Source organism: Ochotona princeps, chromosome 4, assembly GCF_030435755.1.
Source record: "Ochotona princeps isolate mOchPri1 chromosome 4, mOchPri1.hap1, whole genome shotgun sequence".
NCBI lineage: Eukaryota > Metazoa > Chordata > Mammalia > Lagomorpha > Ochotonidae > Ochotona > Ochotona princeps.
The window spans coordinates 75,532,770-75,557,478 of NC_080835.1; the positions used below are offsets into that span (position 1 = coordinate 75,532,770).

Below are 24,709 nucleotides of genomic sequence, written 5' to 3' on the forward strand. Positions count from 1 at the left end.
TTATTATTGCTCATTACCATTATGTACAAAGTCAGCAATGCCGTTTAGCATCCCATGCCTGCCCTCAGAGCTACTACTCAGAATTTTGTTTTCATTTTAACTTGTAGTTTAACAATGTTTATCATCTGAGGCAACACATATTTTGTAAATGTATAAAGTTGTTGTATGTCACCTGTGACACTTTTTTTTGCCTAAGATACTATCTATTTCGTTTTGAAATCCCGCTAAGATATTGCATACATACAATTCATTCCTTTTCACTACTCTGTAGTGCTCTACTGAATGACTATATGACAATTCATCAATTTTCCTGTTGATATGCACTCAGGCTGCTTCCCCTTTTATTAAAGTCCTATGAAGATTTTTGCACATACATTCCAGTGAAAATGTTTGCAGGGTATTTAGAATTGTTGGCAATGAGGCATGCAAAAATTGAAACCTTAGTAGTAAATGTCAAATTGTCTCTGAACATGGTTGTACTATGGTCTTATTTTAGTTCCCTATTTTACTATCTCTTTGGATGCTATTGTTCATTTTGTGTTTTTTAAGAAAAAAAGAATTTTATTTTTATCTGAGGGGCAGGGTTAGAGAAGAAAAAACAGAGAGAGAGATCTTCCACTTGTTAGTTCACTCCCCAAATGGCTGTAAATGGGTCAGTCTGAAGCTGGGAACTTCTTCCAGGTCTCCCACATGGGTGCTAGGCCCCAAAAGCTTGAGCCAACCTCCTCTGCTTTCCTAGACCATAAACAGGGAGTGTGATGGGAAGCACTGTTACAGGGTATGAATGAGATCATACCAGACAAGTCTAGGATTTATTAAGGAGACTTTATTAACCAAGCTTGATGAGAACAGGGCCCAATAGAAACAGCAAATGACAAGTCCATATGGCAATGCAGTCAATCGTAAGCCCAAGAGGAACAAATGGTCATTACCCTGAAGTCCATCCATTAAATTCAAGACCTATGTCCCTACTTCCCCAGCAACATAAATATAATTATTATATAATTATAAATTATATGAGACATACAGTGAATAACCTGGACACACTTACAAAGCTGCATTCACCTTTCCCTGGCTTGTCTGTCCACATTCCAATACTGCTAGGCCTCTCCTCTCCTCTCCTAAAACTCTTTAAAGTACACAAATTACTGCCGCTAAGAACTTGCAGCTGGGTGAGTTTGGGAGGGGTTCAGGCCTTTGGGGGTAACTGCAGCTCCCTGCAGTGTGGCGGCTGTGGGGGGTGCCCCTGCTGGGTCGGACCCAATGCTGGGGACTCAAGCCAAAGACACTGCCGGAAGGCAGTGAACGAGTTCTTGGCCTTGGGCGGCCAGTGCATCAAGTGGTGCCAGGCTTTGCCTGCTGGCTGCCCAGCTGTGAACTCTGGGGTTTTTAAGATATGTAGTTACTGCCTGGGGACACCCATGAATAAAGCCAGTTTTAGTGTTGGTGAGAGGTGAATTTTGGGTGATTCCCAGTGACAGGGTCATTAACGTTTCAGGCATGCGTGGGGACTGAGACAGTTGGTTTGGAGGGAAGTATCCACAAGATAATTTGGGTTAGACTGATTCACCAGCCCAATTAGGAATCCAGACACGGGCTATTAGCATAGAACATCACTGATGGCCACACACCAGTTCACACCAAAGCTATGGATGGGGGCCTGTTTGGAAGAGTTGGGTACCATTACCTGACTGGGTGGTGGGGTGTTGGAGTGGTCACATTTGGCAGGGTCAAGACACTATCCAGTATGTGAGAGAACTTGGTCTGGGGGTAGATTCTGTAGGGTTGTGTGGGCCCAACCCTGTGGAAATACAAGTCCCCTAGTTAGCTCGCAAGCTGGGGTTGCAATGGACTAAGCGAGGTATGACCATGGCACTTGACATCACTCACGGGTAAAGGAACCCACAACAGTCTGTGCAGGTCAAGGCAGCAGCACCTGAATGTGCATCCTAAAACAGGATATAGGGTGGGCTGGGCTGCAACTGGAAGGGGGCAGAATGGGCAGGACCGAGCAAACCTTAACTCACAAGACACAACAGAAATCAGGTTGGAGCACAGGTCATGCCAAGTAGGCCCTTGCACCTACTGATCTGCATGAGCCAGGGACCCTAAGCCACAGCATTGAAGGCAGGGGCCAGGACAGGTTAGGGGGCTCTGCCAAGCTGAGTCAGAGCAACCACTGGCCTGTGTATGATCTAAGGCTGGGAATAGGCCCGGTCAAAGAGCTAAAGGGACACCCTAGCTGGGTTGAGTTTCCCACCAAGGAGCACATGGGCTGTAATGGGGGCTGTGTTCTGATCAGGATATGGTTGTAATCTCACTTAGCACAAGTGTGGACTGGGACTGGAAGCACCAAACCGGCCTAGACTCCAGCACCATCTTGTGCTCTGGAGGACCAGGCTAGATGTGTGACAGACTAGGCTAGGTCTCAGCCCTTACTTTACCATGTGTGAGCTGTATGTGGGTATGGACGAACCGTAGCTGGGCTGAAACATCCAACAGTAAGAACCAGATTGGGTTTTGAAGGCCAGTCAGGAAAAGCCACTGTTTCTGCTAGGACAGGAGGTGAACTAAGTAGGGCTGGCTCATGGACCCACTAGTATGCGCAAAATCTAGCACTGGGAGAGGTTCTGATGGAGGAGCCTGGGCAACTTCTCTGGCAGGACACAGTCCCTGCAGGTAAGTGCAAGAAGCACAATAGGAAATAGCCCAGAACAGACTATGGAAATTATACAACTGGAATACACTTGGCATGGGTTGGGAGACCAGGCTGAACCCGTTCACATCACCCACTGGCGAATCCAAGCACCAGAACAGAGTGTGGGCTGGGCCAGGTTTGGTTGCAACCCATACCAGTACACATTAAGGAATGCCAAGGTGAGATGAGCCGTACCAGATGTGGTTGCAGTACCCAAACAGCACATGTGAAAACCGGGGGGAGGAGGCAAAGCTGACAGGGGAATGTGGGCTCCCCCACTGGACAACTATTTGCATTGGAAAGCGTGAGTCAGGATGGGGGCAGATCAGACTAGGCAGGGCTATAACACCTGTGGGCCTCATGTGAGCTAGATAAGGGAAGGGCCATGGTGGGCTGCCTGTTCTGACTGGTACAAGCAAAAATTAGAGTGGGTGATGGTTGGTTGGGCTTAGCCACAGCATCAGCTGGCAGAGACTGGCACTGGGAGCTAATTCTGTCAAGTCAAATGCCAGAACCACCTGGAGAGTGCACAATCTGGGAGTGGGAGTGGCCTAATAGGGAGATAGTGGGCACCTCCCTTGGGGTTACAACTCTCACTGGATAGCATGGAAACCAGGACAGGGGTAGGGGTGGCTAGACAGAAAGGCACCTGCCAGCAAGTGTGTGGGCTGGATAGTAAGTTGGCGGCATTGAACTAGGCTTCAATGCCCATTGACATGTATGAGAGCTAAATGGGATGTGGGACAGACTGGACAAGCCTGCGTTACATACTGGCAAGCATGGGAACCAGGGGAGGGGGCAGAACTGGTGGGGGTTATGGGAAGTCGCCCCAAGTAGGCTGCAGCTCCCACTTGTTTGCATGAGGACCGAGTATGAAGTGGGCAGGATAGAGCTGGACTACAACACCCGTTGGTTCACAAGGAAGACAGGGCTGGAAACAGAACTGACCCAGCAATAGCAACGACCAGCATGTACATAAGCTGATTGGCGTGATGGACAGTGTTGGACCCTGTACTAACAAACTCATGCAAGAATCAGGTCTGGGATCATCTCAGATGAAGTTTCTTTGGAGATCCCTCCAACTGAACTGCTGATTTCAGAAACCCAACCATGAAGAGACTATGTCAGCCAATGGACTCTGAATAGGTTTCATTGCGACTGGAATGGCGAGATTGGCAGCAATCCAGAACTGTTGAACTATCAAAACTGCTTGAGCAGGACCCTCAGAGCGCACCTTCTGTTGGGGATCTGGGATGGGTGGGACTTTTCCCTTTGTTTCTCCCCTGACCCCAAATACAGGGAAAAAATGATATTAGTGTGGAAACAATGGTATTACCCACTGTATTACCTTGTAGCCCTTGACCCTTTGTACCCTAATCAACTAAGTAAGACTATTAAAAAATAATTAAAAAAAAAAGAAAGTACACAAATTAGAAATACAAAGCATCTGGGCCTAATAGCTCAAGTCCTCGCCTTGAACGTGCGGGATCCCATATGAGTGTTGGTACTAATCCACTACCCATCCAGCTCGCTCCTTGTGGCCTGGGAAAGCAGTCGAGGACAGCCCAAAGCTCTGGGACCCTGCAACCCATGTGGGAGATCCAGAAGAAGTTCCTGGCTCCGGATTGGCTCAGCACCAGCCACTATGGTCACTTGGGGAGTGAATCATTGGACGGAAGATCTCCCTCTCTGTCTCTCCTCCTCTGTTTATCTGCCTTTCCAATACAAATAAATAAATCTTTAAAAATTATATAAAAAAGAACTACAAACCATGTTAGCATTGCTATCTTTACTGTCCCACCAAAGCAGTGAACACAGGGTGAAGAATACAGACAGAGAGGGGCCTTGCTCAGGGGATACCTGTCCTTAGTCTGTCCTTTGGGAAGCCACAGAGCAAGCAGGTACTGGGGAAGCCAAGAGTCAGAGTGCTAGTGAGCTGGAAGAACAGGACCCAGAGAGAGAGCCCCTCCCTAGCATGGATCTTTATAGGGGTTTGTGAGGGGAGTGGTTACATAGCAATGCAATACCACCCCCTCTCAGGTGATAGGTGAGAGTCACAGGTGGGCAGGAAGGTTCAGCTAGGTGGTGTTTGGGGAGTGGCTTCCAAGCTAGGGACCCTGAATTAGCTGCCTACCTCACTACATTACAACAGCAGGGTCTAGAACTGGTGCCCAAGGCAGAAGCCTAGTCAGCTATGTCAGGGTGCTGGCTGCTCCATTTGCCCTCTTAAAAAAGGAAATATTGAAAAAGAAAGTCAAGAATCTTCTTGAAGAAAATGCTACTGTATGACCTATAAGTCACTGAAGAATTTAATGAGAAGAAGGTGTTTTGAAGAGATGAAACTAAAAGAAAAATCAAATCACTTTCTTTTTCATTTCTTCAAATGACTTTCTTTTTCATTTCTTCAATGACACATTAGTCATTCAGTAGCATGTTATTTAACTTCATGGCGTTGTTAATTTTTTTTTCTTCCTGTTGTTGATTATGATTTATGGCTTTTCATTTAAGGGGATGTAGAGTAACTGTGTAATGGAGACTATCATATCTAGCAGCATGTTATTTAACTTCATTGCATTGTAAATTTCTATCTTTTTTCTTGTTGATTTTGTATTGTGGCTTTTCATTTAAGGGGATATATAGTAACTGTGTAATGGAGATTATCATATTCAGAGGTGATGATACAATGTAGTATGCATCTCTCCTTTCAGACAAAGATAGATTCCCAATGAAACTGTTTATTATATCTTGACAATAGGAAGCTGGACTCTCTGCCATTGTCCATGCCTGCAATGATGGACATATGATTGTGTATGAAGAACTATACTATAGTAATTATACAGGCGAACTCAGCGAGGCGGGAGGGAATTGGGGAGGGGATAAGGGAAATCCCATGATCTATGTTACTGTATCATAAAATGATAATAATAAAAAGAAGCAAAATTTTTATAAAAGGAAATATTGGACTGAGAATTTCATGAACAAAATGGTAGTTGTTCGATACAATGGTTTTAGAATGCCTGGTTTAAAGCTTATGTTTAACTTCCTGTTGGAGTTCACCTGGGGGACAGCAGTTCAAGCCTGTGTGGTTTCCAGCCACGTTGTGGGAGACCTTAGTTGAGTTCTGGACTCCTGTTCTGGCCTGGCCTACCTCCAGCCATTGCGAGCTTATAAGGAGTGAACTAACAGATGGAAGATCTTTATGTAACCCACCCTCACCGTTTTTCAAACAAATTTTTAAGAGTGAAAAAAAATTTTTTTAATTTATTTATTGGGCCCGGTGGCGTGGCCTAGCTAAAGTCCTCGCCTTGAATGTGCCAAGATCCCATATGGGTGCCGGTGCTAATCCCGGCAGCCCTGCTTCCCATCCAGCTCCCTGCTTGTGGCCTGGAAAAGCAGTCGAGAACAGCCCAAAGCCTTGGGACCCTGCAACCCGTGTGGGAGACCCGGAAGTGGTTGCTGGTTCCCAGCTTTGGATCGGCGCAGCACTGGCCGTTGCGGTCACTTGAGGAATGAATCATCGGACCGAAGATCTCCCTCTCTCTGTCTCTGCACCTCTCTGCATATCTGACTTTGTAATAAAAAAAATAAATCTTTAAAAAAAAATATTTATCAATGGAAAGGCAGATTTACACAGAGGAGGAGAGACAGAAAGGTTTTCCATCCACTGGTTCACTTCTCAAGTGGCCACGACGACTAGAGGAATGGAGTCAATCCAGAGCCAGGAGCTAGGAGCTTCCTCCAGGTCTCCCATGTGGGTTCAGGGTCCCAAAGCCTTGGGCCTTCCTCTACTGCTTTCCCAGGTCACAGGCAGGGAGCTGCATGGGAAGTGGAGCAGCTGGGTCAGGAACCAGCGCCAATAAAGGATCTCAGCATATGCAAGGCGAGGATTCAGTCACTGAGCCATTGTGCTGGGCCTGTGAAATCAAATTTTCAGAACTTTTAATGTCTCTACTTTCTAAGGAAACAAAAAGAGGATAGTAAGTTATTTTGAATACCAAAGCCAAATAACTTCAAAGATGAACTCATTAACCTTATTGAAAATTATTTCAGTTCTCTACAAATTACCCTGCCTGAAGCACACACTTCAGGAAGGCTGGAATTTCACTATTTCCCTGCTGTTTAAGAGACTGAAGCTCAGGGTGTCTCTGACTAGATCATTTCTGGAAAGGAACTGGCAAGTCAGAGACCACACACAGCTCCTAAGCCGTCAGCTTTCATGTGGAGTGGCTCACTGACCACAGCTTTCTACACAATAAGGCAGAGGACAAACCCAGCTCCGTGCTTGCTTTTTCTATTCTTTTAACACTTGTCTAACTTATCCTCTCACTTCACAAAAGCATTCACCAACACTTAAGTGAGACAATTTCATTAAAATACAAACTATATTTGGGGTTTGAGGTAAGTCTGTAGGACACACAGAAATTCATTGAACCTAAAAAATTACTTACTACTGGCACAAAAAGTTCTCCAGGAAAGGGAGAAAAAAAAATATCTTCTCTGGGAAACACTTTGTAAACGATTCCTTAAGAAACAACAACAGGGCCCAGCGTGGTGGCCTAGCAGCTAAAATCCTTGCCTTGAAAGCGCCGGGATCCCATATGGGCACCAGATCTTCCTGTCTCTCCTCCTCTCTGTATATCTGACTTTACGATAAAAATAAATCTTAGGAAAAAAAAATCCCACTAGCTCAATTATTTACTGCTACTCCTTATTAATATTTCATTTCGCCCCAAAATGTTCTTGAACTGATTATTGGCTAACAATGTCCTTACTCTCGTGCCACCACGGATGATCCCTTAAGGGGACTGAGGAGGGCTCTTGCCATGTCTCCAAAAGCAACGCGGCAAGTAAGACTCAGAAATCAACTGGTTCTACAACAACATGGAGGCTGAGGCCAAGAGCATGACTTCGGATTAGTCACGAGGAAAGTCCTGTAAACTCCTGCAGAGTAGCATCCTTGCTAATAACAGCACATATTCCGTGATATCCACTTCGCACATCTGATCACTGTGAAGCTCACCAATTAGTGCCTAGGCACCGATGCAGCCCATGACTGGACACGGTGTCCCTGGCAGTATGTAAGCACTATGTGAGGGTAAAAGGGGTTGAAAGGGCTATGACTTCCACAGCCCTCACATCAAAGGGACTGGCTCTTTTTTTTTTGCTATGAATCTTTTTAAAAAAAGATTTATTTATTATTTTTATTGCAAAGTCAGAAATACAGAGAGGAGGAGAGACAGAGAGGAAGATCTTCCGACCAATGGTTCACTCCTCAAGTGGCAGCAATGGCTGGAGCTGAGCTAATCTGAAGCCAGGAGTCTGGAAGCTCTTCCGGGTCTGCCATGTGGGTGCAGGGTCCCAAATACTGCATTCCCAGGCCACAAACAGGAAGCTGGATGGGAAGCAGGGCCGCTGGGATTAGAACTGGCTCATTCAAGGTGAGGACATTAGCTGCTAGGTCACCACGCTGGACCCCCCTTGCTATGAATCTTGTATATAAACACAACAAAAGAGGCTTAATGAAAATTCAGGGTCTCTATTTACCACATGACTTGTATATACCTCTTTCAGAGCTGGGCATAGGAGGTTTCTGACAGTCTTTTAGCTTTCATGAGTTAAACAGTTACAGCTTTCAAAAACCACTCACTTTAAATAAGCAACTTCCCAAAATAAATGGCCAACCACACACAAGGGTTGCTCCTGAGATACAGAAAATACAAAAATAGAACTTTCTAGCAGCATGGAAATAAGCAATGCTGCAAACGAGCAAGACTCAGAAAACAACTGGTTCAACCCAACTTTTGATTACTCACGACAGGATAAAGAGAAAGCACAGCATACACGGTCCGGTAACCATCAGAGAGAAACCAGAGGCTCGGCCTGCCAAGTGTGGAAGATTCTATGAGGTGGTATATCCTTGCCGACCACGGGTGACTCCAGCTGGCCAGTGCAGCCCCAGCCCCAACCTAGGTCCCTGGGCGCTACACTTGCTCCTTCCATCGTCACAAGGTGTGTGACCATATCGTCCCAAAGGGCACAGGAAACGGGCACTGTCCATTTCCATCTCAAAGTGGAACATGGTTGAACGGCCAGCGTTTCCACCAATTTTACTGAAAACTCAACTGGGAGCACCTGGGCTTTTTATACACTGTAAAAGCGTCTAGCTCCAACTTTACAAAGTAATACAAAAAAATTGTAGCCTGCATTGAAAACGGGAAAGGGGGCAAACTGCCCCATTCTGCCTGGGTCACCGGGTCGCGGATCCGCTTGTTAATGGTGGACAGACCGCTCCCTCGAGCCGACTGCACTGCTTCTGGTAAACACAGCGACAACTGTTGGTGTCCCTGGACTTGGAAATGGCCACCCGGCCGGGAGGTATCAAGTCGTGCCCATTCCCAGGCAGCGGGAGCCGGGAGTCAGGCCCACATGTATGGCGGGGACCCGCAGTCGCCGCTTCCCGCCCGCCCCGCCGCCGACCGTTAGCCGGGGTCACGTGGCCGGCGCCAGGACGGAGTGCGGCGTGCGCGGGAGCACGCAGAGCGCGCGGGTGTCGGGCGCGCGCGGTGCGTGCGCGCGCCGGGCGGGGGCGGGCCGTGTGGGTTGGGCCTCCTGCGCGCGTGCGGCGGGCGGGGGCGGGCCCGGGCCGAGCAGGGGTGGAGGGAGCGGGCGGGGGCGGAGCCTCGTGCTGCGGGCCGGCGGCGGCGGCGGCGGCGGCGGCGGTGGGAGGCCGGTGACCCGCCGAGGGGCGCCTCAGCCATGACTGCTGAGCTGCAGCAGGACGAAGCGGCCGGAGCGGCGGACGGCCACGGCTCGGTGGGTGCGGGCGCGGAGGAGGAAGGTGTGGGGCGGCAGACGGGCGGGAGACGGGCGGGATCCAGGGCCCGAGGGGACAGGGTGCGGGGCCCGGGCGGGAGCGAGAACGGGGCGCAGGCCTGCGGGGCTGTGAGCGCGGGGCGGCCTGGGCAAGGGGGCTGCGAGGGCGCGGGTGCGGATGGGGACGCGGGAGGAGGCTCGAGTCCTTCCCGGGCGCGGGGCGGCGGCGTGAGGACTTTTTTTTTTTTAATCTTTGGGTCGGTGGGCGGACTGAAGTTGGAGGGGGCTTGGGTGTTGGGAATCCCAGCTAGAAAAGGGCGCTGCACGTGGGGTTGTGGGATCCGGGGACGCTGAGAGCGCTCCCGGACTCCGACCCGAGGGGGAGGGAAACTTCCTTTAGGGGCAAACCTGGGGCGTTTTTGTTTTGCCTTTGGCTTTTCAATCAGTTTTATGGCGGTGTTGTTTTTAAAGCGTCTGGGGCAGGACTCAAGGTTGCGCCCGTAAAATCCAAGGTTTATCATGCAGATAGCAGAAAAGCCCGGGTTTGGGGGGGGGGAGTTACTGGTGCCCTCCATCTCACTCCCTTTCCTGCGCAGAGTGCGTTCCTCGCTCGCGCTGGGTTTTTTTTTAAGGAGGAGGAAGCGCGGGGTGAATAGCAGGTACTGGGAGAATGCAAGGAGATCGAAATCAATACCTGGATTTCTGGGCTCAACACTGGTTTAGGTGGGTGGGGGCAGAGGAATCCAAAGGCTGCGTTGCAGAAACTAGAGAGGCGAGCAATGGGAGAACTTCTTCTAAAGTTACTTTGGAATGTTATAACGCTACCTCATCGCCCCTCGAGTCCTGAAAGGAACGGGGAAAAAATCTCTGCCCAGAGCTCTCGCAGGTATCGTAGGCTGTTCTTAAATTCATTTGATGCACAAAACGCACAAAACGCACGTAGTGTGTAGCGTGGACACAACAACTTTTTAAAACTCAGGTGAAAACGGACACCTCTGTGTCGCTTGTGTGGGATGGTGCTTCTTGGGTGGATTTCTAACGGAAATGGTACTGCTTGCTCGATGTTATCACTTGGAGCCTTTTGGAATGTGACTCAGGATTTGTCTGTCTGGTCTCAGACATCAGTTCTATTTGAGGCCAGTGAGTTGAAAACAGGTGGGCAGAGTCTGGTTTTGAGACCCTATTAGTGATTGAGAGAAGTGACTATTTTAAGAGCGGATGGGTCATGTTTAAATTTGTTGGGATGCTGTCATTTAAGACCGTGTGCTGATCACATCAGAGCCGTCCTTACCTCTACCTCAGGTTGAGGAGTGACCCCTTTCCAGCCCTGCTGTTGAGTTCACGTGGGAGGTGTTTCATGGGCATTTGTATGTAAGTCAGAGCTATTTTGGGACAGCTTGACACTCCCAGGACTTGCTTGGCTGGAGTCCCCTGATTCCTGGCCACCTGCAGCATGATGACATTTACTGCTCTTCCAGTGATTTGCCCTGCACTGACAGATGATAAGATGGAAATGCTGGACAATGCTTGCCATTTTTAATTTTGCTAATGTAAAAACCTTTGAAGTTAGCCTTCCAGGTTGGGGAGACTTACCCTGGGGAAAGGACCTCGGCCATCTTAGTGGGAAAAGTTTCAGTAATTTCTCTGTCACATTAGAATCGATTCTCCATTTTGAATTCTCTGAGGTGGTTCCACCTGCCTTTGGAAGACAATTAATTGTAATTGTTGAAAGTGCTAGCTTCCCCTGCCCCCCAACACACACATACTTAAAACCTGTTTAAAACCTAATATACATGCTTTCCATTTCTGGTTGCTTATATCCAGGACGACAGAGCCCTTTATAGCATTACAAGAATTTTAATGACAAAATAGTCCTCAGGAACCCTGCTCTCAGCATGTACTGGAATCTGACAGTGGACACTGGGTGAAATCACCCTGTCCTTCAGACTGCAGACTGACATTTACGTATCTAAAGCGATTACTTAGCAACAGGTGTCTGTTTTCTATTCTAATCAATTATTTTAAAATAGCAATTTCTTTTTTTTTAGATTTTTAAAAAAAATTATTGGAAAGACAGATACACAGAAATAAGAAGATCCAGAGAAAGAGAAAGATCTTCCATTCGCTGGCTCACTCCCCAAGTGGCTGCAGTGGGCATAGCTGAGCCATTCCAAAGCCAGGAGCCAGGAGCTTTTTCTGGGTCTCCCGTGCAGGTGCAAGGTCCCAGGGCCTTGGGCCATGCTCTATTGCTTTCCCAAGCCACAAGCAGGGAACTGGGTGGTAAGTGGAGCAGCTGGGACACAAACCAGCACATATATGGGATCCTGGTGGATGCAAGGCAAGGGCTTTAACCACTAGGCTATTGGGCTGGGCCCTCTAATCAGTTCTTGATTTGGATTAAAAAAAAAAAGCAAAGTTTAGGATAAACAGCTGGAAGACAGTTTGCTTATAAACCTGTGATTATTGACAGCACTACTGGGGAATAGCATCAGTTTTTAAGAAATTTATTTATTTTCATTCATTTGAACAGCATAAAGACACTGAGATCTCTTTTGTCCACCAATTTACTCCCCAGTTGCCCACAGCAGCCAGGGTCGGGTTGGCCCAAGCCAGGAAATCCGAACCCAATCCACTTTACCACATGGGTGTCAGGGGACCTAAGTACTAGAGCCAACATCTGCTTCCCAGAGTGCAGATGAGCAGGAAACTAGAGTTGGGGCTGGAGGCAGGACTTGAACTCAGGCAGTGGTGATGGGGGGATGGGTGTCCCAAACAGCAGGCACCCTGCATTGCATATTCTTTATGCCAGTCCTATAAAAACTTGCTAGTGTCAGTGTAAATTCAATGCCATTTTTGCTTTCTATTTAGTTGCTGACTTTTATTTCCTGGAACCTTGTCTCATTAATTGTGAGCTTAGGAACATTAGTCAGTGATTATTTGGCTTTTACGACTGTTTTCTCAGCTGTAAGCAGGTGTACTCACACAATGAATACACCAGAAGACACCAATTGACAAATAGTATCTCTCCAGGCAGAATGTTTCCATGTGTTGTTTCATCAAAGAAGTTTAGACCATTTGTAAAGTGAAGTACTTTGCAAGGAAACAATGACGCCCACAGTAGTTGCAGCTAGCCTCCACGGAGCAGGCACTACACAGCATACTCTGTTCTCCTAACTTTTTACATTTCACCTCGATACTGCAAGATGGCTCTGTGAAGTGTCTGTTAAAAGGATTATACTTGCTAAATAATTTGTCCAGTGCCACTCAACTGGGGAATGCAGCAGCCAGAGCTGAACCTTAGCAACTCTGACTTGAAGAACCCAAGCCCATTTGTCCTGGCTCAGACCCTTCCCATTTCTTTCCTTGTGCCTTCTCTAGAAATCTTGTCCTAACTTATTAGCTTCCTTTTTAAAAAAATTGTTTTCATTTATTTGAAAGGCAGAATTACACAGAGAGAGGGAGAGACAGAAACAGAGATCTTCCATCTGCTGGTTCATTCCCGTTATGACCCAGCTAGAGCACAGTTGGTCTGAAGCCAGAAGCCAGAAGCCTCTTCCTGGTCTCCCACATGGGTGCAGGGGCCCAAGTACTTGGCCATCTTCCACTGCTTTGTCAGGCCATCAGCAGGGACCTGGAGGGGAAGTGGAGCAGCTGGAACTTGAACCTGCTTTCATTAGGGATGCTGGTGGCACCACAGGCAGTGGCTCTATGTGCTGTGCCATAATGCTGGCCACACACCCCTGTTCCCTCAATGTGTTAACCTGTAAAACTCCTGCACTTTTTCTAGGTAGCTGACCTTTGTTGTTTTAGAGATGTAGAGATGTATTTTACTTATTTGAAACGCAGATTTGGGGATGTAAAGAGAGAGAGGGAAGCGAGGAGGGACAAAGGGAAAGAGAGAGCGAGAATCTTTCATTCCCTGCTTCACTCCCCAAATGACTGTGTAACACTGGGACTGAGACAGGCCAAAGCCATGGGCGTGGAACTCCATGCAAGTCTCTCATGTGGGTAGCAAGGGCCCAAGTGGTTGGGGCATCTTCTGCTGCTTTCCCAGGTGAATTAGCAGAGAGCTGGATTGGAAGTGGAGCAGCCAGAACTGAGCTAATGCTCATGGGGTATTGGTTTTGTAGACACCTGTTTAACAACTTTCTGTCTCGGACCCGGCGCAATAGCATAGTGGCTAATGTCCTCGCCTTGAACGCCTCAGGATCCCATATGGGTGCCAGTTTTTATCCTGGTGGCCCTGCTTCCCATCCAACTCCCTGTTTGTGGCCTGGAAAAGCAGTCAAGGACAGCCCGAAGCTTTGGAACCCTGCAGCCCACATGGGAGACCTGGAAGAGCTCCTGGCTCCTGGCTTCAGATTGGTTCAGCTCCAGCCATTGCGGCCGCTTGGAGAGTGAATCATCTGACGGAAGATCTTCCTCTCTGTCTCTCCTCCTCTCTATATATCTGCCTTTCCAACAAAAATAAATCTTTATAAAAAAAAGCAACTTCGTGCCTCATGTGTTGTCCTTCATTGTAGCATCTCTTATTTTAGTGGAAAATAGAGCCTTTCCCACTTGACCTTTTATTTCTCAGAGATAACTCTAGATCAGCGGTTCCTACTGGGGAAAGATTTGAAAATCTCTAGAGGCCTTTTTATAAGATGAGTTTGTGGAGCTGGTGCTGTGGCGTAGAGGGTAAAGCTACTGCCTAAGGTACTAGCATCCCATACCGAAACACCAATTAAAGCTTTGGCTGCTCCATTTCTGTTCTTCCATCTGTTGGTTCCCTCCACAGATGGTACAACAGGCAGACCCGGCCTGGCAAAAGCCTAGAGCCAAATACTCCATCTAGATCTCTACCATGAACACAAGGAATTGGGCGGTCACTTGCTGTCTTGCCAAGCTCCTTAGTAGGGAGCTGGATTGGAGGCAGAGCAGCCAGAACTCAAACCTTCACTGTTTTCCAGTCCCTTGCTATTCACATTGGTTCACAGATGAGCAGCAGCCACATCAGCTAGGATGTAGAAAATCAAAAGCTGGGTGTGTTGGAGCCAGTTTGTACTGCTGTGTGGGGCATTTGGGTACATCTGTTCCAGCTGTCTGCTCTGACCCTGTGTTGGCAGGTTAAAAGTGCCAAGGTGTGAGTAAAAGCAAGGAAAAACCCACCAGCCCTCCACCCCTACCTGTTGTGTTCAGTTCTACCTTTTGACAGAATTCCTTGGATTACTCATTTGCACATTAACTGTGGGAAATTTGGATAAAATAACCATTTTCCATGCTCCTGAGCCCGTACTGTCCTCAACCTTAGAGAAACAGTGAAATCCCCTGCTGCCCTGTCCAGCTGTTGTGTGTCTCCTTCTTACATTGTTTACTTTTAGAACAAACTTTTATAAACCACCTGTTTCTAACACATTTTTTTCCAAACTCGGTATGAAGTACAGACCTAAGCAGAGTGAGCTCTCAGTTGACAGGAGTCTGGGAAAGGTTGGTTCCCAGATCTCAGTACAGAGCTTGAGATGACAGCAGCAGCTGTTACAAGGTGGCAGTGGGAACTTGTCTAGATTTCAGCAAGATGAGGGCTGAACGGAACCAGTGCAGTGGCATAGCCGGCTTATTCTCCTGCTACGGCAGAGTAGTCTAGTCCTGGCTGCTCTGCTTCTGATGCAGCTCCCTGCATGTGGCCTGGCAAAGCAGTGGAAGGTGGCTCAAATCCTTGTATCCCTGTACCCATATGGGGAACCCAGAAGAAGCTCCTGGCTCCCAATTTTGAAGCTCCTGGTTCCCAATTTTGGGCCTGCCCAGCTCTGGCTGTTGCACCTATTTTGGGAATGAACCAGCAGATGGTAAATTTCTCCCTTTCTGGAACTCTTGAGTAAAATACATCTTAAATAATAACAATAACAACAGCAGAGTAAGGCTGATTGCCCAAAGGCCTACCGAGAAGCTGGCCAGGCAGCTCAGACTGGGTAATAGAGCGCTGAGTCAGTGGTTTTACATCATCATCTGCCAGGCTGCCTGCTTGAGAGCCTTGTCAGTATAAACCTTTCCGGATTTATTTGAAAGGTAGAGTTAGAGAAAGAGAGAGGAAGAGGGGCTGGGAGTGAGCTCTACCTCTTGGTTCACTCCTCAAATAGCAACAGTGACTTGAGTTTGGCTAGGTTGAAATAGGAGCCAGGATCTCCATCTGGGTCGCCCACATTGTGGCAGTATGTCAACCATGTACTGCTTTCCCAGATGTGTTTTGAGGGAGGTGCATTGTAATTGGAGCAGCCAGGGCTTAAACAACCATTGCTTATTATGAAATACAGACATCAGCTTAAGCTGCTGTGAAAGTGCCAGGCTCAAAGGTGGTTTTTTGTTTGTTTGTTTGTTTGTTTATTTTGTTTTTTAAGATTTATTTTCATTACAAAGTCAGATATACAGAGAGGAGGAGAGACAGAGAAGATCTTCCGCCCGATGATTCACTCCCCAAGTGGCCATAACGGCCGGATCTGTGCCAATCCGAAGCGAGGAGCCAGGAACTTCTTCTAGGTCTCCCATGCGGGTGCAGGGTCCCAAGGCTTTGAGCTGTCCTCGACTGCTTTCCCAGACCATGAGCAGGGAGCTGGATGGTAAGTGGAATTGCCGGGATCAGATACACACAGAGGAGGAGAGACAGAAAAGAAGATCTTCTGTCTAATGATTCACTCCTCAAGTGGCCACAACAGCTGGAGTTGAGCCCATCTGAAGCCAGGAGCCTCTTCTGGGTCTCCCACATGGGTGCAGGGTCGCAAGGCTTTGGCCCATCCTCGATTGTTTTCCCAGGCCACAAGCAGGGAGCTGGATGGGAGTGGGGCCCGCCAGGATTAGAACTGGTGCTCATATGGAATCCTGGCGTGTGCAAGGCGAGGACATTAGCTGCTAGGCCACTGGTGCCTGTTATTTTTTTAATGGGAAGTTATTTAAAGAGAGAAAGACAGAAAGATCTTCCATTTGCTGATTCACTCCCCAAATGGCCACAATGTCCAGAACTGAGCTGATCTGAAGCCAAGAGCCAGGAGCTTCCTCAGCGTCTCCCACATGGGTGCAGGGTTCCTCGGCTTTGCACCATCCATCCTCTATTGCTTTCCCAGGCCGCAAGCAGGGAGTTGGAAAGAAAAGTGGAGCAGCTGGGATCTGAACTGGCACCCATATGGGATCCTGGCGTGCGCAGCGTGAGGATTTAGCCTTAAGCCTTGGTGCCAGGCTCTTACCTCTTTATATTTTGAGTTGTTTCATACTCATGATAACTTCTACATGCATTACTTCATTATCACCAGTGCTGTGAAAGCTTATGAGGTGCTTCTTTATTTCTTAGTACTTTTTTTTTTTCAGAATTAAGATTCATTTATTTTATTCTAAAGTTAAAGTTATAGAGGGAGAGACAAGAGATCCTCTATCCACTAGTTCACTCCCCAGATTGCCGCTACTGCCAGAGCTAGGCCAATCTGAAGGTGGGAGTCAGGAACTTGTTCTGGGTCTCTCACGTAGGTGCAGGGGCATAAGAACTTAGACCAGCCGTTGCAGCCATTTGGGGAGTGAAGCAGAATGAATGGAAGATCTTTCCGTCCTCTTCTCTGTAAATCTGTCTTTCCAATAAAAATAGATATCTGAGTGGTGCTAGGCAAATTATTTAGCAAGTTAGTCCTTTTCAGAGACACTTCACAGAGCTGTCCTGCAGTTTTACCTAGGTGAAATGTAAAAAATTATGAGAACAGGGCCTGGTGTGATGGCCTAGTGGCTAAAGTCATGAGTCAAAGAGCTGTCAGGACTCAACAGGTGTCCGACTGAGATATTGTTAACAAAAGTGGAGGTTTAACCTAGTGTGCCATGGTGCAGCCCCTAATATATGGCTTTTGGCATATAGTGAATTTTTATCAATTTTAAGGCTTATCTATTTTTTTTTTTAAGATTTGTTTATATTGGAAAGGCAGATTTGCAGAGAGAAGGAGAGAGACAGAGAAAGATCTTCCATCTGCTGATTCACTTCCCAAGTGGCCGCAGTAGTTAGAACAGAACTGATCTGAAGCCAAGAGTCAGGAGCTTCTTCTGGGTCTCTCACATTTTTGAAAAGCTTTGGGCTGTCCTTTACTACTTACGAGGTCATAAGCAGCAGCTGGATTTGAAGTGGAACAGCCGGAACACGAACTGGCCTGCATATGGAATCCACTGCATGCAAGGTGAGGATTTAGCCACACTGAGCCACTGCAACAGACCCTCATCCAAGTTGTTTTAGTCCAGCTGATTTAAACATCTGTTTTAGTGGCTGAGTAATATTTTGCTATCTTTTCATGCAGTTGGCCCTCTGTTTGTGCAGCTTCTAAAGTTGCAGGGTCAGCCAACCAGGGATCGAAAATATTCTGGGAGGGAGGAATCTGTGTCTGTTGGACATGTCAGACTTTTCTCAACTTTCTGCTAGTTCTGCCTCCCTACAGCCTTTTTTTTTTTTAAAGATTCATTTATTTTTATTGGAAAGGCGAATATACAGAGAGGAGGAGAGATAGGAAGATCTTCCGTCCGATGGTTTACTCCCTACGCGGCTGCAATGGCCAGAGCTGAGCCAATCTGAAGCCAGGAGCCAGGATCCTCCTCCAGGTCTCGCACGCGGGTGCAGGATCCCAAAGCTTTGGGCCATTGACTGCTTTCCCAGGCCACAGTCAGGAAGCTTGATGGGAAGTGGAGCTGCCTGGATTAGAACCGGCGTCCATTTGGGATCCTGGGGCGTTCAAGGCTAGGACTTTAACCACTATGCCATCGTGCTGGACCAGCCTTTAAAAAAAAAAAAAAAAAACTGAAAGGTAGTGTGACAGAGAGGGAAAGGGGAAAAGGGAGAGAGAGATGCCTAGTAATAGTTGGGCTTGGGCAGGCCAGAGTCAGGAGCCAGGAGCCAGAACTCCATCTAGTTTCCCATGTGGATGGCAGGAACCCATGTACTTGGGCTGTTATCTGCTGCTCCTAGTTGCAGTTGCATAACAGAAAGTTGGATTGGAAGCACAGCAGCCGGAGCTCCTGACATGATATGGAATGCAAGCATCTAAGAGTTGGCTTGAAATGTTGTACCCCAGTACCGTTCCTAGATCCCACACCATTATTTATTCCTAAACAAAATAATAGTTTTATTTATATATCATTTATATTTTATTAGATTTTCTAAGTAATCCAGAGATAATTGAAAGTATGCAGAAGGTTATACCTGGGCTATGTGTAAATGCCATGTCTTCTTTCAAAGATTATTTATTTATTTATTTATTTATTTTTATTGGAAAGGCAGATTTACAGAGAGAAGGAAACACAAAGAGAAATCTTCCATTTGCTGGTTCACTGTCCAAGAGGCCACAATGATGAGAGCTGAGCTCATCTGAAGCCAGGACCTTGGAGCTTTTTCCAGGTCTCCTAAGCGGACGCAGGGTCCCAGGGCTTTAGGGTGTCCTCAACTGCTTTCCTAGGCCACAAGCAGGGAACTGGATGGGAAGTGGAGAAGCCGGGATGCAAACTGGTGCCTATTTGGGACCTTGGTGCACGCAGGGCGAGGACTTAAACCACTAGGCTACTGTGCCATTCCCATGCCATGTCATTTTATATGTCAAGACACTTGAGCACCGGAGGATTTTGGCCTCCTTTGGCATGCTGGCACCCATCCCTGAGGAATGAAGAGGGACGGTTGCACCATGCTTTGTTTATCATCCTTCCAGTGATGGGCATTTGAATTACGTCCAACGTTCGACTGTTTTGATAGTTCTGCTAAGAACATGTATGTAAACTATTTGAGTGCTTATTTTCCATTTTCTTGGATATATATCTAGGATTAGAATTACTAAATCACATGAAAATCCTGTGTTTAACATTTTGAGGTACTACCAGTAGGTTTTTGTTTAATAATTGCTATTCTCATGGGTGTGAAATGCTCTAACTTGCATTTTCCTCATGGTAAATGGTGCTATCTTTTCATAACATATTAACCACTGATGTATTTGGAGAAATATCTGATTAAGTTCTTTGCCTATTTATAAATCAGTTTACTTGGTCTGTTTGTTGGGAGTTCTTTATGGAATCTGGATGTTAAATCCTTCTCAAATAAATTATTTGAAAACATTTTTTCCATTCCAAGGTTGCCATTTAATTTTCTCAGTGATATTCGTGATGGACAAAGATGTTTAGTTTTGATGAGAATCAGTTTATTGTTTTTTTAATTTGCTACTTGTACTTATCTAAAAATTGGTTGCCAAGTCCAGGATCGTGAATATTTCTTCTATGCCTTCTTGGAAGAATTTTTTAGTTTTAGTTCTCAGATGTAGATTGTGGGTTCATTTTTTTTTTTTTTTTTAAGATTCATTTATTTTTGTTGGAAAGGCGGATATACAGAGGGGAGGAGAGATAGAGAGGAAGATCTTCCATCCAATGATTCACTCCCCCAAGCAGCCGCAACGGCTGGAGCTGCGCTGATGCAAAGCCAGGAACCCAGAAACTCTTCTGGGTCTCACATGTTGGTGCAGGGTCCCAGGGTTTTGGGCTGTTCTCCACTGTTTTCCTAGGCTACAGGCAGGGAGCTGGATGGGAAGCGAGGCTGCTAGTATTAGAACCAGTGCCCAAATGGGATCCTGGCACTTGTGAGGCAAGGATTTTAGCCGCTAGGCTACCATTTCAAGCCTGTCCATTTTTTAACCTGTTTTTTTAGTTATTTGAAAGTCAGATTACAGAGAGAAAGATTATGTCTGCTGGTTCACTTCCCAGGTGGCCACACCAGCTGGAGCTAAGTTGATCCAAAGCCAGGAGCCAGGAGCTTTTTCTGGGTCTCCCACATAGGTGCAGTGTCCCAAGGCTTTGGGTGGTCCTCTGCTGCTTTTCCCAGGCCACAAGCAGGGTGCTGGAATGGAAATGGAGCATCTGGGATTAGAACCAGCACCCATGGGGGGGGGGGGGTCCTGGCACAAGCAAGGTGGGACTTTAGCCATTAGGCTGTCGTTTCCAGCCCTGTGGATTCAATTTTAATTAGCTTACGTATACTGTGTCGTTCTTTATTCATGACTTACAGTTGTGCCAGCTGTGTGTGTAGAAGAGACTACAGTAATGTAATCATTGATTTTCCATGTAACAGAATTCCGCAGGTGAGTACTCAGCAAGAAGAAATTTATTTAACTCAGGAGTTTGGGAGGCTAAGTTCAAGGTCAGCTGGTCCCATGCATTTGGCCTTTGGGGAGGGCTCCTTGGCTTAGACACAGAATGGCAGATGGCCTCATGGCCTGAGCAGGTGCAAGAAGGGCGAGATCCCATGGTGAGTCAGGAAGCTGAGTGTGCGGAGGAACCGGTCTTGTGTTTTATAACTACTCTCTCAGGAGAACTAACCAGGGTCCCAAAAGAACTACATTAATTCCTTCTGAGAGTAGCTCTGTGAATAATGCAACAATTTCCCCTTAGCTTGTCCTACCTATTAGAGGAGCATGCATCTACCAACACTGCCATCCTGATTCCAGGATCCCAAGTATAAACCTTTGGGGAGTGTAGTCAGAGCACATCCAAACCGTAACAGATGGCAACCTTGCTGCAAATTAATTGAGCATCGACTATGAGTTTATTTGTAGGCTCTCAGTTCTGTTCCATTGATCTGCATATCTGTATCTACGTTTATGACAGATCTACAATGTTACTGTTAATAGTAGGTTTGCACTAAGTGTTGTAATTTGGAAGCAGGAGTCCTTCAACTTTAATTTTTTTCAGTATTTTCTTGGCTTGTCAGGGTCCCTTGTAGTTCCTGTATGAATTTGAGGATCTACTTTTCCATTGCAAAAAGGGCCATTGGGATTTTGATACAGTTTTCATTGAATTTGTCAAGCTCTTTAGGGAGTATTGTCCTCTCAATATTAAGATATTACTATGGTAATTTTTTATGCTAGTTTGGTCCACAAGATATCCTGCCATTTGCTTGAATGCTATTCCCAGTGTCTCTTAGGGTGTGTCTGGATGAGATTAGCATCGAAAACAGGACACAGAATAAAGCCCACTAGCATTTCTGATGTGATGAGCCTCATCTGGGCAAGTCTTGAGTAAAGAAAGCCTGAGGAAGAGGGATTCTTGCCTGACTACCTGAGCTGGGAGGAGTCTTTTCCTGCCTTCTGCAATTTACATCATGGGCTCTCTTGGTTTGGGGACCTTACCCCTGGGCTAGAATGCCACCCCTGGTCTCTGGCTTCTCCAGCTCACCAGCTGCCGATCTTAGAACTTTTCAACCTTCGTTGCTGTGTGATCCAGGTGTTTATTATAAATCCTTGTGACAAGTTTCTGTGTATAGGTTAAGCATCCCTAATCAAATAAAAATCTGAAATTTACAATGCTCTAAAGTCTGTAACTTCCTCAGTGATTTTGACTTTTCAATTTAGGGATGCTCAGTCAGTAAAGTTTGTGAAAATATTCCCAATTCGGGTAGGGGAAACCCAGAATCTGAAACATTTCTGGTGCTGGCGTTTTGTTTAAGGATGCTTAGTCTCTAAGTTGATTCTGTTTCTTTGGAGAATCCTAATATGGTTTTCTAATCTATGAACCTGAATGTCTCTCAGTTGTTGGCTTTTTTTTTTTTTAAAAGTATTATTTGTTATTGGTAAGGCAGATGCACAGAGAGAAGGAGATCCAGAGAGAAAGGTCCTCCATCTGCTGGTTCACTCCCCAAGTGGCCACTCCCAGTGGCTGCAGCTGAACTGATCCAAAGCCAGGAGCCAGGAGCTTCTTCCAGGTCTCCCTCGAGGGTGCAGGGTCCCAAGGCTTTGGGCTCTCCCCTACTGCGTTTCCAGGCCACAGGTAGGGAGCTGGATGGGAAATGAAGTAGCCGGGATTAGAACCAGCACCCATATACATGGAATCCTGGCACGTGCAAGGTGAGGACTTTAGCCACTAGGCTGCCTTGGAATGCCCTGAAACAGTGTTTTAAGCTGCTGCTTGGGAGGCCTGCATCCCATATCTAAGTGCAAATTTGAGTCCCAGGTGCTGCTGATGCAGCTCCCTGGGAATGCAGCTGGGAGGTGGTAGGTGCTGGCTCCTTGCCATGTGGGAGACCTGGTTGAAATTTCTGGGTTCACGGCTGGTAGTTAATTTGTAATGTTGATTTAGCAGACAGATCTTTGGGGAAGAGAACGAGAGTTGTTTTCTGGGATTCTCTGGACACAAGTCCTGGTTGGAGGGACGCTATGGTCTGGTGCTGAAATCCTTGGGGACTCAAGCCTTGGTTTCTGTGAGGGAGTACCTTGAGCTTTAGCTGTTCTCTCGCTGCGTTTGGCCTGGGTTGGTCTTTATCTCTTGGAATGAGGTAGGCTGGCATTTACCATTTTAAAGCAGGTGGAATGGGTTTAGATGTTTTTCTGAAGATTTCTGTCTATATTTATTTTTTGAGATTTTTTTTCTCCTGCTTCTGAATATCAAATAACAGTATAGTGGTGTCCCAGTCTTCTCATTTTTGGCCAGGCCATGCATTCAAAGAAATCAAAAGATGCTGTGTTCCAGACTAAGGAAAAGCAGAATTTTGAACATTAAGAACAGTATGAAAAATGCTTCATATATATGATGAATTGTTACATATATGTATTGTTATGTATATATGTAACAATTTCTGGAAAGACACCTTAGAACTATTGATAATAGGTCACCTCTGGGAATGGGAACGGTAGCAGGAAGAAGAGGGAGATTTGCTTTCCACTTAGTATCTTTTTATGCTGTGAGAACTCCTTATGCAGTGCGTATGGGAAAAAAGATGAAAAATCTGAAAAAAAGTGATTCTTTGTTTTCTTGATTTTTAAATTTAATTTAATTTAAGTATTTTAAAGATCCATTAATTTTTATTGGAAAGGCAGATATACAGAGAGGAGGAGAGACAGAGAGGAAGATCTTCTGTTTGATGGTTCACTCCCTACGTGACTGCAACGGCTGGAGCTGAGCCAATCCGAAGCCAGGAACCAGGAGCTCTTCTGGGTCTCCCACGCGGGTGCAGGGTCCCAAGGCTTTGGGTCGTCCTCAACTGCTTTCCCAGGCCACAGGCAGGGAGCTGAATGGGAAGGGGGGCCGCCGGGATACGAACCGGCACCCAAATACTAATCCTGGCGCGTGCAGGGTGAGCATTTTAACCACTACGTTATCGCACTGGGCCAGCCTAAATTTAATTTTAAATCTGTGTAGCACATAATAGTATTTAAATGTTAAAAAATTTTAATGCTTTTAAAGAAACATTTAAGACTGTTAATAAACTGAAATAAATATACTTACATACCAAATTTTCCATCATTCACATAAATTATCAAATAGCACATTACAGATGTAGGATTTAGTAGTACCTGCAAAGAACTACTACTAATGGTTGATTTTAGAAAGTTGCATTCTTATGTCTCTTTAAGTTTCTCCTCTGAATAAATTGGACCAATGTGGAATTATTTTTGGAAGGAACTTTGAAAAGACCCCAGAGTCTTTTGTAAACCATTCCTTGTTTGTTTTGTTTTTTGTTTTTTTCAGGTTTGAAAATGTTAGCAGTGGTATCAGAATGTATTATTAAGACACTGTTGGCCAGACAGTATTTCTGGAATTGATTGATGGCATGTATTTTCTTTAATTCTTCCTCTCAATTTTGTTTGTTTTGCTTGAGTATTTAAGTTTTATTTTAAAATGAGCAAGATCTTTATCTTGGGAGGGGCACAAGATCTTTATCTTATCATGGGCACACCTTGTAGTTCTTTGGTGTATAGGAACATTTCATGGTTGTCCAGAATTAAATATAGAAATGTCTTTGGAAGAATAGACATTCCAGATCAGGAAATTTGTACTGTGTATCAGGGTGATGAAAGTAACATCTCTAATAAAAACAAAACAAAATAAAGACAGTAACATCTCTGAAGAGATGGAATAATCTAGAAAGATCGACACAATACTTAGAAGTTTCAAAGATTAGTAGTTTTGCCTTATTTGACCAGAGTTTTAATTTGTTAGAAAAACTTAATAACTGTTTCATTATCTGAGTCATCCTTTGCATTGCTTGTTGTGAAGCGAGTTACTTGTCTCTAAGAAGTTATCAGTCCTGAGAATTGCACTGGATGGCACCCAAGCCACTGAGTAGCTCTGACTCCCTCCGTCGGAGATGTGTGTGTGCCTGTCTTTATTCACTGCCTCTGGGCAGGAAAAGAGAGCAATTTTTGTTTTGTGGAAACAACGTGAATTTAGTTACGG

General features: G+C 46.1%; 1 protein-coding gene across 5 annotated transcripts in view; it reads left to right on the forward strand.

The window, feature by feature from the left end:
• Window positions 1-9,395: 9,395 nt before the first annotated feature.
• Window positions 9,396-24,709, forward strand: part of USP28 (ubiquitin specific peptidase 28) — a 64,070-nt gene continuing 48,756 nt past the window's right edge. For 3 of the 5 annotated variants that reach the window (XM_058663897.1, XM_058663898.1, XM_058663895.1), the window contains exon 1: window positions 9,416-9,511. In XM_058663897.1, coding sequence (XP_058519880.1) covers window positions 9,455-9,511 — 57 coding nt within the window. In that variant the 5' untranslated portion in view covers window positions 9,416-9,454. Of the gene's footprint in view, window positions 9,512-10,174; window positions 10,235-24,709 lie in introns of those variants that run through there. The other 2 variants (XM_058663894.1, XM_058663896.1) reach the window with 2 other exon arrangements.